Here is a 14,656-nt window from a genome sequence, read left to right as displayed (position 1 = left end):
AGCCCTATGTAAGCAAAATCCAATGACCTCTTAGTAAGTATGATTAGATTCTCAAAGTTGTACATATTCTGAACTCTTCAATAAACTTTTAAAAGATTTTTTAATGTCAATTTAAAAAAAATCAGTTTCTAAAAATGAGACATTCTCATTGAAAATATTTTTATTAGTGATATTTAAATACTGAAAAGCTATCTCATTGTTTTTTTCCTCAGAATCAAATGGCTATAGCATGTGGATCTCGAGCTCATTTGGAAAAAGAATCAATTGCTCAGGTGAGACTTCATTAATTGTCATGGAACAGCCAGTTAATTGGCTTTTATTTCCTTTTTTACATATACATTTGGCAAGCAGTTGGCTTTTATGTCTAATCTTTTAAACATAATGTTCCTTTTAAAAGAAAATAATTTTTTAATTGTGGACAGCTTATGAAGGATTGGCACATTTTGGAATTGATTTTTAAGAGTATACAAGAAGATGTGGACTTCGCTTTGCAAGCAGTTCTTTTTAATATAATTTTAGCATAAAGAGAATCTGTTCAGTTATAAAACAGACTTCTAAATGATGCATTTTTTAACCAATCAACTTTATTTTTTAACCAATTTACTTTTTCTAACATTAGTCTTTATTTTTTCTAACATTGGCACAGTTAAGTGCTTTATTTTCAGTTTTATTCTGTTTAATTTTTTTTTTAACATCATTCCTCTTAGAAAAACACTATACCTTAAAATTTGACAGTTTTGCAGCTGCTGTTTTAGGGTTTAAAAATGTCACTAAAGATGTTAAATTCTTCATTTTGTAAATTACGCTGGAAAAACTAGAGTAACAACATCCCAAGTCACTCGAGGCACACCAGGCTTTGAGAACCAGTGGAATAAAAGGTTGAACCTTTCTCCCAATGATTCGAAAAAAAGATATGTAGAAATTTAATTTTTTTTTCTTTTGAGACAGAATCTTGCTCTGTTGTCCAGACTGGAGTGCTGTGGAATGATCTTGGCTCACTGCAGCCTCTGCCTCCTGGGTTCAGGTGATTCTCCTGCCTCCAGCCTCCTGGAGGGGGGACTACAGGCACACACCACCATACCCAGTTAATTTTTGTATTTTTAGTAGAGACGGGGTTTCGCCGTGTTGGCCAGGATGGTCTCGATCTGACCTCGTGATGCACCCACCTCAGCCTCCCAAAGTGCTGGGATTACAGGCGTGAGCCACCATGCCTGACCGAAATTTTAATTTTTAAAAAAGATATATTGATAATAGAGTGACAAAACCTCTTAAGGATTATACTGAAGTACAGAAACCCAGACTGTCCTTTTTTCCACTTATTTATTTATTTATTTTTATTTTTGAGATGGAGTCTCGCTCTGCCACCCAGGCTGGAGTCCAGTGGCATGACCTAAGCTCACTGCAACCTCCATCTCCCAGGTGCAAATGATTATTTTGCCTCAGCCTCCAGAGTAGCTGGGACTACAGGCACACACTACCACACTCGGCTAATTTTTTATATTTTTCTATGTTGGCCAGTCTGGTCTCAAACTCCTGACCTGATGAGGGAAGTGGTGGAATTACAGGCATGAGCCACCATGTCTGGCATTTTTTTGTGTTGTTTTTTTGTTGTTGTTTTTTGAGATGGAGTCTAGCTCTGTCACCCAGGATGGAGTGCAGTGGCATGAGCTCAGCTGACTGCAACCTCCACCTCCCAGATTCAAGCAATTCTCCTGCCTCAGCCTCCCGAGTAGCTGGGATTAGAGTCGTGCACCACCATGCCTGGCTAATTTTTGTATTTTCAGCAGAGACGGTTTCACCATGTTGGCCAGGCTGGTCTCTAAAATTTTAGTAGAGATGGTTTCACCATGTTGGCCAGGCTGATCTTGAACTCCTGACCTCATGATCCACCCGCCTCGGCCTCCCAAAGTGCTGGGATTTCAGGTGTGAGCCACTGCGCCTGGCCTCTTCTCCTTTTTTTTAGAAGTAACTATTTTAATATCCTCAGCACCTAGTCTAGTATTCTGTGTATCCTAGGGATTCTCACTGATGTTTGAAAAAGGTTAATCTGTTAACCACAGAGAATAGCACACTCCTAGATATTTAAAATGGGAAGGGAGCTTGGAATTAATCCACCTTCATCAGTTTACCAATGCACAGTGGATAAGTAAAGGAAAAGTATATGTCCAAGATGTTCAGCACATTTTATATATATGTATGTATAATTATAAAATAGTGTGTGTGTGTATAATTATAGTAGAAACTATTAAATACTAAATTCCCACAATAGGAAATATAGCTATAGCCCTAGATGAAATGTGCAGCCAGTAAAGCTGATGATAATGGAGACTATTTAATAACATGGAATAAAACCTGAAATATTAGATTGTTTGGGGAAAAAAAGTATGATATTGTAAATACAATTATCTGTGTTGAAATAACAAATAGGCTGGGCACAGTGGCTCACACCTATAATCCTAGCACTTTGGGAGGCCGAGACGGGCAGATCACCTGAGGTCATGAGTTTGAGACCAACCTGGCCAACATGGTGAAAACCTGTCTCTACTAATAATATAAAAACGAGCCAGGTGTGGTGGTGTGCACCTGTTATCCCAGCTACTCGGGAGGCTGAGGCAGGAGAATCGCTTGAACCTGGTAGATGGAAGTTGCAGTGAGCCAAGATTGTGCCACTGCACTGCACTCCAGCCTAGGTGACAGAGCGAGACTCTGTGTCAAAAAAAAAAAAAAAGAACAAAAAAAATTTGTTTTTGCACACAAAAACAACTAATAAAAATAGACCAATACTAATATAATGGTTTCATAAGTCAATTATTTTTCTTTTTTTAAAAAAAATATGTTAATGGGATGAAAAAAGATAATCTACTTGGTGAAAGACAGATGATAGTTTGGAGAAATAGAAAGCCAGAGACAGACTAAGGAGCCAGTGAGTAATCTAGGCAAGAGATAGTTCTTGTATTTGTTAGTGGTGGCTGTAGAAATGAGCCATGTGTTTTGGTTTTGTTTTTCATGGTGTAAATTCTTTTCACTTAGAATTTATATTTGTTGAAAACTGAATTTTTCCTATAAATACACTAGTATTTAAATGAGACTATGCTATGGTGTAAATCTTTTACTTAGTACTGCTCTTAGCCAGGTATCAAGGGATCAATCGTAGGAACCACGTATTTGTAATTTATCCTGTCTCCATCCATCCATTCTTTCTCTCTAAAACCTAGTGTTTGATTTAGTGCTCTTGGTTCCCACAGAATTGGCTGCCATTCTGTAGAAAGAAAGGATAACCTGTGATACTCACTAGAGATCATTGGTTTTCTACTGCAGTTGCTATGACAACTGCAGCTCAGTAGGCTTGTTCAAGTCCAGCTTATTCTGCTAGAACCATACCTGTCTCATAAAAGGTTGTCTCTGAGAGGCACAAGATATGCATCTGCCTCGTGTCCAGAAAACTGCAGCTTGGCTTTCCATTTCCCTTCATGTGCTGTCAGTAATATAAACCCTTGCATGGTGATCACTCTGTGGACAATGAGAAAATTATAAAAGAATTAATCAAGATAGCAAATGACAATTTCAGTAGCTTATTGTGTAATGTTCAGACACATCTTTCCTTGATATTTTTCTACATTTCTCAATTATTTTACCACCTGTTTTACTGCTCCCTTGGAAGACAAACATGATACTGCCCTGATGGAGTCTTATATCATCCCTAAAAGTGCTTATATTCCCATGTGTTCTGTATAACGGTAATGTTTATATACTGTCTGGCTATTCTTGAATTTTTCATTTTAAAAGGATTCAAAAATAGAATGCATTAGTGGTTATTTAATGTTTTTAGTTTTTGTTTAAAGAGTCTTTGCTTAAGTCCTGGGACTTCTTTGAACTTCTTATTTTAAGATAATGAAATAAGCAGTCAGCTTTAAATTTCACCTGAATTAATTTCTTGTTTACATTTTATAAACATTGGAGATATTAGTGTTAACACTGAAACTGGGAAAATTGTTTTCCTTAATGTTTTAAATGGCCATTTCAGAAGATCATATAAGCCTACTCTCTGACTTCAGTAGCTTCACTTAACTAAATAAGTCTATCCTATATTTTAGGTGTCCTCTAAATTTTAAGATATTTTGCAAAGTTCTAAAAACAAAAACAAGATTCTCTTTTTTGTGGCTAACCTTGTTAGGCTTTTAAATATGTTAGAAGTCAAGTAACTTAAGGTCTTCATGTGAACTCTCCATTTTTCTGCTTTTTAAAAAATAGCCATTATCCTAAAAAAAAAAAATCTTCTATTAACATCCAAGCAAAAGCAGTCATGAATAGTTTCATTTGCTAACAAATACGCTTACTCAAAGCACATTAAAAATCATTCAAGAAAAATAATTAATGGGTATTGTTTTTCGACCTTTAATTTTTATTTTTCTATCTTTCAATTTCTGTTTGTTCCTTTCCTAAGCATAAGTGCTCTTTTGGAGGTTTAATCAGTCAACCAGTATTTATTGGAAGTATTTTATATGGAAGGCACTGAGCATGCTGTTGTGAGATTCCTAAAGTATTTTAAAATGAGGTTTCTGCCCTATCTACTTAGAGAGGTAAGACATATTTACATCAAACCATAACTAATGATTCTAGATGATGAATGAGAAGTGCTAGATCATTTTTAAAAGTTTGTTTTACATACCTTACAGATAAGTATTTTATTCTTCCTTTCCTTCCTGCCCTATTTAATACATAAGTAAAATTGTGGTCAGGAGAGTAAAATAAGCTTTCAGCCTTTCTTCCTTTATGAAGAACATTATTGAGTTCCTGTTATTTTCTGTGCCAAACATTGACTATAGTCTTTAAAATAATCTCATTTAATCCTTATAATAACTTTGTGAGGTAGGCATTATCATTCTCATTTTATCAGTGAGGAAATGGATTTAGAAGGTTGAAATAACTTGTTCAAGGTCACACTGCTAATTAGTAATAGAGCCAGGATTCAAATACAGGTCTACTCAGTTTAGTGCTTTTGCTTTTCTTTTCTTTTTTTTTTTTTTGAAATGCAGTCTCACTCTGTCACCCAGGCTGGAGTACAGTGGCACCATCTTCCTCGTTGAAACCTCCGCCTCCCAGGTTCAAGTGATTCTTCTGCCTCAGCCTCCAGAGTAACTGGGATTACAGGCACCTGCCACCACACCCAACTAATTTTTTGTAGTTTTAGTAGAAACGGGGTTTCACCATGTTGGCCAGGCTGGTCTCGAACTCCCGACCTCAAGCAATCCACCTGCCTCAGCCCCTCAAAGTGCTGCGATTACAGGCGTGAGCAACTACACCCAGCCTCATTTCTGTGCTACTCTATTCCACTGTGGTTCTGTTTGATGATGATAGAAAAAGGCATGCAAAGGAAGAATGATACTAAAAATTATAATTTTGAAAAGCAAAAGCCAAAAGGAGAAAGGGAGCTTTATTCTACAGTGTGAGATATTAAACGTTCTAATAGACTCTTCATAGGTTGCTTATGTACGTAAGTAACGCATCACTGCATGAGTCTATTACCTTAACTAAGGAACATTTTAAGAGATCCTGTCTTAAAAGAGCTGGGTGTAGTGGCACACGCCTGTGATCCCAGCTGCTCTGTAGGTTAAAGCAGGAGGATCACCTGAGCCCAGGAATTAGAGGCTTCAGTGAGCCATGACCATCAGTGGACTCTACCCTGGACAACAGAAGGAGTCTGTCTCTAAAAAAATAAAATTGTTATTTTATTTTTTAAAAAGATCCTATCTTTTATTAAATCTTAAATATGAAAGTCTTGAATACAATGATAATTAATAATCTTAGGTTCTTATGTTTTAAAGTATGCAATGTTTATTGAATAATGAAATAGTCTCTTACTAATAATAAAATTAATCATCAATAACAGTAGTGAAACTTTAGATGGGATTAAAACCTACTTTAATTCCAAAGTATTAAAGAACTCAATGTTTTAAATGTATTTAATTAGATCTCTGGCATACTTAGAAAGATCAGGTGTTTGTTTCAAACTCCTTTGTAGTCCGTAACCTTCATGATACTCTGCTATATGTCTTCCGTCCATATTCTCATTAGCTAAGTATCAAACTGCAGACTTACATCGTGTTTTGTTTTGTCAATACATCCTAGAAACAGACATCTTTTTTGAAACTGTAATGCATGTGGGGCAAAGCAGCATAAAATATGTAAGCAAACGAGATGTTCTCTTCAGCCTACCAGGAGAAACAGCAACCCCAAACCTGTTTCTCCTGGTAGGCTGAAGCCCTGGCCACTCACAGTCTTGTGATTTTTCTTGTCTGACTCAACCTCCAGGAAATGAGTAACTGCTTCCTAGTACCTCCACTCTGTTCTAAGGAGTAGGCATCCTTGCTGTATCTTTATTTTGTTGAGGCTCATGGAACAGTGGTGTTCTTACATAAGATCTACCAGTCAATTAAATATTAAAATCCAGCTGTCTACAGCCAGGTGTTTTCAGTCTCTCCTTTACAGATGAATGGAAAAGTCATTTATATTTTGTCTTTGTTTTCAGCGTTCTTACTTCCGTACCCTTCTCATGTATGGGTTCCACTTTCTGGTGTGGTTCCTTTGTGTCAAAGGAATCAGGGACACACAGTGTGGGTTCAAATTATTTACACGAGAAGCAGCTTCGCGGACGTTTTCATCTCTACACATTGAACGATGGTAGGTTTCTGACTGGAATGTATCCAGTCTCTTATTACCCAGCAATCATTCTAGGTAATGAGAAACAGCCCTGTATTCTTATAATGAACATGCAGATTTAAACAAAACTGACACTAATGTATGTAAACTTGATCTTGGCTTTATACTTTTCCTGAGTTGGACCTTAATGTGTAAATATACAAACCCAACAATATAATATAAAGTTATGTGTGTTCACCTTAATTGTAGACAGTAGAAATTGAGTGGCCTGAAAACATTTTTTCCTTTGTCCTAAAAAGAAAAAGCTCAGAAATATCAAAACAGAATAGGGCACCCATTTTCTCTTCTTTCTTCTACAGGAGATATGGTCTCTTTCCTAAGACCAATCTTTTGACCTCTACATCTCCTTCCACCTATCCACCTTGTCAAAAGCTAATCCTGTCCATGTATTTCCTCTCTTGCATATTCAGCCTTTTCCTCTCCATCACATCTTTCCCAGAACCCTCTCCGCTGACCCTGCTGCACCCTTCCAGCTCTAGCCCTGTCTCCTTCACAAGCAACTTTCTCTTGAAAAAGTGGTTTATACTCACTGACTTTGTTTTCTTGCTTCTCACTCATTTTTCACTCCACCTTAATATGGATTTTCTCCCATTTCTTCATCTTTTTTTTTTTTTTTTTGGAGACAGAGCTTCACTCTTGTTGCTCAGGTTGGAGTACAATGGCACAATCTTGGCTCACTGCAACCTCTGCCTCCAGGGTTCAAGCAACTCTCCTGCCTCGGCCTCCCGAGTGGCTGGGATTACAGACACCCACCACCACACCTGGCTAGTTTTTGTGTTTTTAGTAGAGACGAGGTTTCATCATGCTGTCCAGGCTGGTCTTAAACTCCTGACCTCAGGTGATCTTCCCACCTTGGCCTTCCAAAGTGCTGGGATTACAGGCATGAGCTACCGAGCCTGGTTTGCTTCATCTTAACATCTAGCTATATCCATGCCATTGAAGCCAGTGGGCATGTTAAATGACCACTTGTCACACTTAACCCATCAGCAGTATTTGATACTTCTGAGCTGTCTTTTGAAATATACTGGAGATACAGGTGGCTAGCACTGTCTTACAGAAGCTGAAACCTTGACATCAGCCCTGACATTCCCCACATGCATATGCATATATCCAATCCATGACAGGGCCTGTTGATTTTAGCTTTTATGCCCTTCCACTTCTCTCCATCTCTGTCACCGCCAGGACACCATCCTTCCCCAAACTACCATGCTGTAGCCCATGAGGTCTTTGCAAACTTAAGTGTGATCACATATGCACCTCTTCTGCTTATAATCCTTATGGGCTTCCCAGGGTCTTTAGTCTGGCCCCACCTGTGTCTCCGCATGCAGATGTTTTCCTTTTCTCCACGCCCCTTCTCACCTTCTCCTTCAGATCTTCCTTAGGGTAGCCTGCCCTCACTCTCTAAATATAATATAATTAGCTCAGGTGCCCCTAATTATATTCTGTTGCAGTACTATGACATTTGTGGTTTTTCTTATATTTGTGTAATTACTTAATCTTTTTCTTGATTAAAGCATAATCTTTTTCCATGAGAGCAAGAGTAACATTTAATTTTACTTATTAGTATGTTCCACTATCTAATATCATGCCTGGCATATAGTAGGTACCCAGTAAATACTGTTGAAAGAATTAATACTTAGTCATGGGTTCTGTGTGACTCCATATTGGGTATCTGCATGATTATTCCAGTATGTGTCCATTTTTAAAATCTCTACCACTTTTGTGCATCTCTTTTCAAAGACCTGTTGTCTTCCTAGAAATAGATGCCATATAACCCCCAAAATATTACTTTTAAAAATGTACTTTCAAAATTAAAATTATCATTCAGACTTTTTTTTAATCTTTTTTTTTCTAGATTAAAACTTTTTTTTTTTTTGAGACAGAGTCTCCCTCTGTTGCTCAGGCTGGAGTGCAGTGGTGTGATATCGGCTCACTGCAACCTCCACTGCCTCTCGGGTTCAAGCAGTTCTCCTGCCTCAGCCTCCAGAGTAGCTGGGATTACAGGCACCTGCTACCACGCCTGGCTAATTTTTGTATTTTTAGTAGAGAGAGGGTTTCACCTTGTTGGCCAGGCTGGTCTCAAACTCTTGACTTGAGGTGATCCACCCACCTCTGCCTCCCAAAGTGCTGGGATTATAGGTGTAAGCCACTGCACTCAGCCTAAAACATTTTAAATAATGTACATTGGTTGTCAAATTTAGATTTGTATTTTTATTATATTGAAAAATAAAATAAACTGATAGTTAATAGATTCCAAAATCAGAAAATCTAATTTAAGAAACGACTCTAGAAGTAAAGCCCTCTGTCTGCATTAGTTATTTTTCAGTCAGCTATTAGGTCCAGAACTAGGGTCAGAGAAGCAGGTTCTTTGTAGTTCAAAAGGAAGAATTTAGAAATTGAGAATACTATTTTTCATTGTTGAGCATCTTTCATTTTTCTTGAAATATAAAAGGTTAGGATTGATGATAACTTAAAAATCATGAAGCTTCCTTGTCATGATTGTTCTAGGGCAGCATTGTTTAATAGAAATATGAGACAGAGGCAAGGCATATATGTAATTTCAAATTTTCTATTAGCCATATTAAAAAAGTAAAAAGATGGCTCATGCCTGTAATCCCAATTCTTTGGGAGGCCAAGGTCGAGGAGATCACTTGAGGCCAGAAGTTCAAGACCACCATGGAAAAACATAACGAGACCCTGTCTCTAGAAAAAAAAAAAAAATTTAATTAACTGGGTGTGATGGTAGTGCACCTGTAGTCCCAGTCACTCAGGAGACTGAGGCAGGAGGATCTCATAAGCCCAGAAGTTTAAGCTGTAGTGAGCTATGATCACACCACTGTACTTTAGCCTGGGAACAGGGTGAAATCCTGTCTCTTAAAAAAAATTTTAAAAAGCAGATAAGGTTTATTTCTTATCCAGTATATTTCCAAAATATTGTCATATCACCATGCAATCAGTACGAAAAGAGCTGAAATATTTTACATCATTTTCTTTGTACTATATATTTAAATTTTCAGCACATCTCAGTTCAGACTAGCCACATTTGAAGTGCTCAGTATCCTCATGTGGCGAGGGACTATTGTATTAGACAGCAGTTTTTGCGGGGTTAAGTTAAAGAACATTGTTGGGTTTTTTCTTTTTTTTAATGTTAATGTAACATGCAAGCCTTTTATTTATTTTGGTGTTGATTGTCATAAGATTGACCTCACTTAAGGGCTGTGCGTGGCCGCTGACACTGGTAATCCTAGCACTTTGGGAGGCTGAGGTGGATGGATTGCTTGAGTCCAGGAATTGAGACCAGCATGGGCAACATGGTGAAACCTGTCTCTATTTTTTTTTTATTTTATTAGGCAAAAAAGATTCACCTCACTTAAAATTTTAGCTGCTCACATTTTTATGTTTATTTGGGGCCTCTAAAGAAGAACCACCAAATATACATATATCAGCTTAATGAGCAGTATACCCTTCACTACAGTAATATGTCATCAGTGGTTTTTATTTAAACATCTCTGTTCCTGTACTTTAAATCAAGACTAAAAAACAATATAAGTTAAGTTACATAAACCAAGTTGTACATCTGTGTCTTATTTCCAAATGTCATCTTTGACATTTGACTATTTTTTTCTTAAGGATTGATCTCAGAACTTTCAAGAAATCAAAATCAAGTGGAGTTTCTATGTATTAGAAGTCTGTAAAGAAGTATACCTAAAGTTAAGACTCTCAGTATTGGCCAGACACGGTGGCTCATGCCTGTAATCCCAGCAATTTGGGAGGCTGAGGCAGATGGATCACTTGAGGTCAGGAGTTCGAGACCAGCCTGGCCAAAATGGTGAAACCCTGACTCTACTTTAAAAAAAAAAAAAAAAAAAAAAAAAAAAGCCATGTATGGCAGCAAGCGCCTGTAATCCCAGCCACTTGGGAGGCTGAGGCAGGAGAATCACTTGAACCTGGGAGGCATTGGTTAGAGTGAGCCGAGATCACACCACTGCACTCCAGCCTGAGCTGAGGCAGGATAATCACTTGAATGCTGGAGGCGGAGGTTGCAGTGAGTCAAGATCGCACCATTGCACTCACTCCAGCCTTGGCTACAGAACAAGGCTTCATCTCAAAAAAAAAAAAAAAAAAAATTATTAGCTGGGCATGGTGGCACATGCCCATAATCCCAGCTACTCTGGAGGCTAAGACAAGAGGATAGCTTGAGCCCTGAGGTCAAGGCTGCAGTGAGCCATGATTACACCACTGCACTCCAGCCTGGGCAATAGAATGTCTCAAAATAATAATATATATGGTTTTTCTTTGAAATGAACTTTACTTCAATTAATACTTTTTAATCAGCATTATACATGATTATAATGTTATATATTATATAGTTTGATAGGCTTATAACAGAATAGTAATTCCTTGCCCCAATTTCCACTCCATAGCTGTGGCCACTTTTAACTGTTTTTTGCTATTTCTTTGTGATACATACATTTATATTCAAAATAATGGATCTGCATAGCTGTTTCTCAGTTGTTCAGTTTTAGATATTAATTTCCAAAATAGGAAATCAATGCTAAGAACTAAAGTTATCTTAAAGTCCTGTATACCCTCCTCACAGAAACTCCAATACAGTTTTAAAATAATTCTTTATTATCAGTATTGATTGTCATAGCTGTGTGAAGATAATTCACATTTGAGTGCAGCATGATTATATTACCTTTTTTTACTACTTTTTGTTTTCCTGAAGGTAATAAATGTTTGGGGTTTTTGTTTTCGTGACTTTACTGTGGATCTGTTACTTACTGCTGTTCAGGCTCTCAAGAGTATAATTATCCCTCACTGTGTGTAAAAACACAGATTCTGCATTTCTTCATTTTCGCATCTCAGAAAGCTCATGCCTTTCTGCTTGCTCTCTAGCCTGTGATACAGCTCCCTCCGTCCTCTATCTCCATTTAATTAATTATCCCCCTATTTTAGTAGAGCACATTCCTCTATTAACTTCTAAAAACATGAGAAAGAAGCTTTTTGATTTCTTGCATGTGAAAAAAAAATTGATTCTACCCTTATATTTGTTTTATACTTTGGTGGAGAAAGGATTATAATCATTCAAAATGGAAATTTTGGAAATGGTTTTTCCTCAGAATTCTGGAAACATTCTTGTATTGTCCTTGGCACTCCATGCTTCTGTGAAGGAGTCCAATTCTGAATTTTGACTCTTTGCATGTTGTTCCCACCTCCTTCTGGAAGCTTTTTCTCCACAGTGTCTTGAAATATTATGATCCTAGGCCTCAATGTAGTTCTTTGTCATGCATTTCGTTGAGTACTCAGTAGGTTCTCTGATTTCCTTCTAAATCTGGAAACTTGTGTCCTTTAGTTTGTTTTTTCCCTTTGATAAAATTAATTCATTTAATAAACATTTGAAGTCTGTGATAAAAAATTGTTTTGATAAAGTTTTTAAAAATGTTTTTAAATTGACGAATTATAGTTGCATATGTTTATGAGATACACAGTAATATGATTTATGAATACAATGTGGCATAATTATATCAAGCTAATTAACATTCATCCGTCACTCTTAAATAATTTTTTTGTGGTAGGAACATTTGAAATTTACTAGCAATTTGAAATGTGCAACACAATATTATTAACTATAATCAGTACAATTGTACAATAGATCTCCAAAAAAACCTTATTCCCCTGTCTGAGGCTTTGTACCCTTTGACCATCATCTCCCCATCTCCCCACCCAGCCTCAGGAAACCACCATTCTATTCTCTGCTTCTATAAATTTGATTGTTTTAGACTCCACATAAAAGTGAGAGGATATGCAATATTTGTCTTTCTGGGTCTGGCTTATTTCACTTAGGATAACTTAGCATAATCTCCAATTCCATCCATGTCACAAATGACACAATTTCTTTTTTAAGGCTGAATAATATTTCATTGTGTACATATACCACATTTTCCTTACCATTTCATCTGTTGATGGAGCCTTAGGTTGATTACATAACTTGGCTGTTGTGAACCCCGCTGCAGTGAACATGAGAGCGCAGTTGTCTCCTCAACAATCTGATTTCAAATCTTTTAGATAAATACTCAAAAGTGAGATTGCTGGACCATATGGTAGTTGGTTTTTAGTTTTTTGACGGACCTCCATACACTTTCCCATAATAGCTATACTAATTTACATTCTCACCAACAGTGTACAAGGGATCCCACTTCTCTACCTCCTCACCAGTGCTTGTTAACTGTCATCTTTTTTACAATGGCCATTCTGACAGGGGTTTTAATTTCTATTTCCTTAATGTTGAGTGATGCTGAGCATTTTTTCATATATCTCTTGGCCATCTGTATGTCATCTTTTGAGAAATGTCGATTCAGGCCCCTTGCCCATTTTTTAATTGAATTAATTGTTTTCTTTCTATGGAGTTGAGTTCCTTGTATATTTGGGATGTTAGCCCCTTATCAGATATATGGCCTGCAGATATTTTCTCCCAATCCACAGGTGTCTGTACAGTCTGTTAATTATTTCTTTTTGTTGTGCAGAAGCTTTTTAGTTTGATGTAATCCTATTTGTCTATTTTTGCTTTTATTGCCTATGCTTTTGGGATCCAATCTAAAAAGCACATGACCCAGACCATTGTCATGTAGTTTTTTCCCATATGTTTTCTTCTTGTAGTTTTACAGTTTCAGGTCTTTTGTGTAAGTGTGTAAGTCTTTAATCCATTTCAAGGTTGTTTTTGTTGTTGTTGTTTATATGAGGGTCCAGTTTCATCTTCTGCATATGGAGATCCAGTTTTCCCAACACCATTTATTGAAAAGTCACGTCCTTTAGTTCTGAGAAATGTTTGTTTCTTAATCTTTTTTTTTTTTTTTAACAATCTCTCTTCGTTTTCTTTGCTTTCTTACAAACAGATGTGGAACCTCCTTGTGAGTTCTATAGTTTTATCTTTCTTCTTTTCTAGTTTTGTTCTTTTGAGATTTCCTCAATTTTATTATCCAGTCTTCTTTTTGAATTTTTCTCTCTGCTATCAAAATGGTAATTTCCTAGAACTCTTTGTTTTTCAGTATTAACTTTTTAAAAAACCTATTCTTGTTTTATGACTACAGTATCTTCCACTACCTCTGAATGTCTCATTTAAAACTTTGTCATTTTCTTTACCTGCATTGTTTATGTTGCCTCTGATTTTTTGTTTCTTTTTATTACTCATTGTTTCCATGCCTATAGTATGGCACTTAAACACTCAGTAGAAGCTGTGTCCATGCACAGAGTCTCTGATTGGTAAATTTTGCTGCAGGTTAAACCAGCAGAGCCATGTGTGACAAAGTCCCAACTGTCCTTGTCTTTTGGACAGGTCATTTTCATGAAAATGGAGTCTTTCAGTCTCCTTACTAGAAGCTGTGAACCTGGCTGTCAGCATTCATAGAACAAACAGAAAAAGCATGAGGGGAAGGAAAATCTTAGATGTTCAGTGAGTCCTACTTGCAGCCCTACTTGTGTTTTGACCTGAATACATCATTGGAGGCCTTCAGTGCCTGAGCTTCTCGGGTGCTCTGTTGCACCCTTTTCCCACCGCTTTTGTCCATGTTCCCTACAACTTCCAGCTTTTTTTTAAATTAACATCTCCTCCCATCTTTGATCTTATGTTTATTCCATATTGTTGCTTTAATTTTAGTACGGCTGCATGCAGGAGGCAACAGTGGGATTCATGTCTATCTGCTGTGTTTAACAGGGTCTTAGCACACTTTTGTCCTTCAGGAATCTATCTGTTAGTGAGATAACAGCTGTAACAGGAACTCAGTAAGAAAAGAAAACGTTCAGCCCAACCCATATTTGCATAAACAAATGAAGGCATCTTAGTTGGAGAATAACCCTTATACTGTTTCCTTATAATAACATAAGGCTCTATCTAGAAGTACTTCGTATTTTAGTTAAAATGTTTGCTTAGGTAACA

The 14,656-nt window shown here is 37.0% G+C and overlaps 1 protein-coding gene across 1 annotated transcript in view; it reads left to right on the top strand.

Moving 5' to 3' along the window:
• Nucleotides 1-14,656, top strand: part of ALG5 (ALG5 dolichyl-phosphate beta-glucosyltransferase) — a 47,902-nt gene that overhangs the window by 28,406 nt on the left and 4,840 nt on the right. Inside the window, exons 7-8 of the mRNA XM_012465582.2 lie at nucleotides 213-272; nucleotides 6,530-6,681. Coding sequence (XP_012321005.1) covers nucleotides 213-272; nucleotides 6,530-6,681 — 212 coding nt within the window. The remainder of the gene's footprint in view (nucleotides 1-212; nucleotides 273-6,529; nucleotides 6,682-14,656) is intronic.

Source organism: Aotus nancymaae, unplaced genomic scaffold (genome assembly GCF_030222135.1).
Source record: "Aotus nancymaae isolate 86718 unplaced genomic scaffold, 86718_ANA_hifiasm-v0.15.2.pri h1tg000043l, whole genome shotgun sequence".
In the NCBI taxonomy this organism is placed as follows: domain Eukaryota; kingdom Metazoa; phylum Chordata; class Mammalia; order Primates; family Aotidae; genus Aotus; species Aotus nancymaae.
This window is presented reverse-complemented; position numbering and strand designations above follow the sequence as displayed.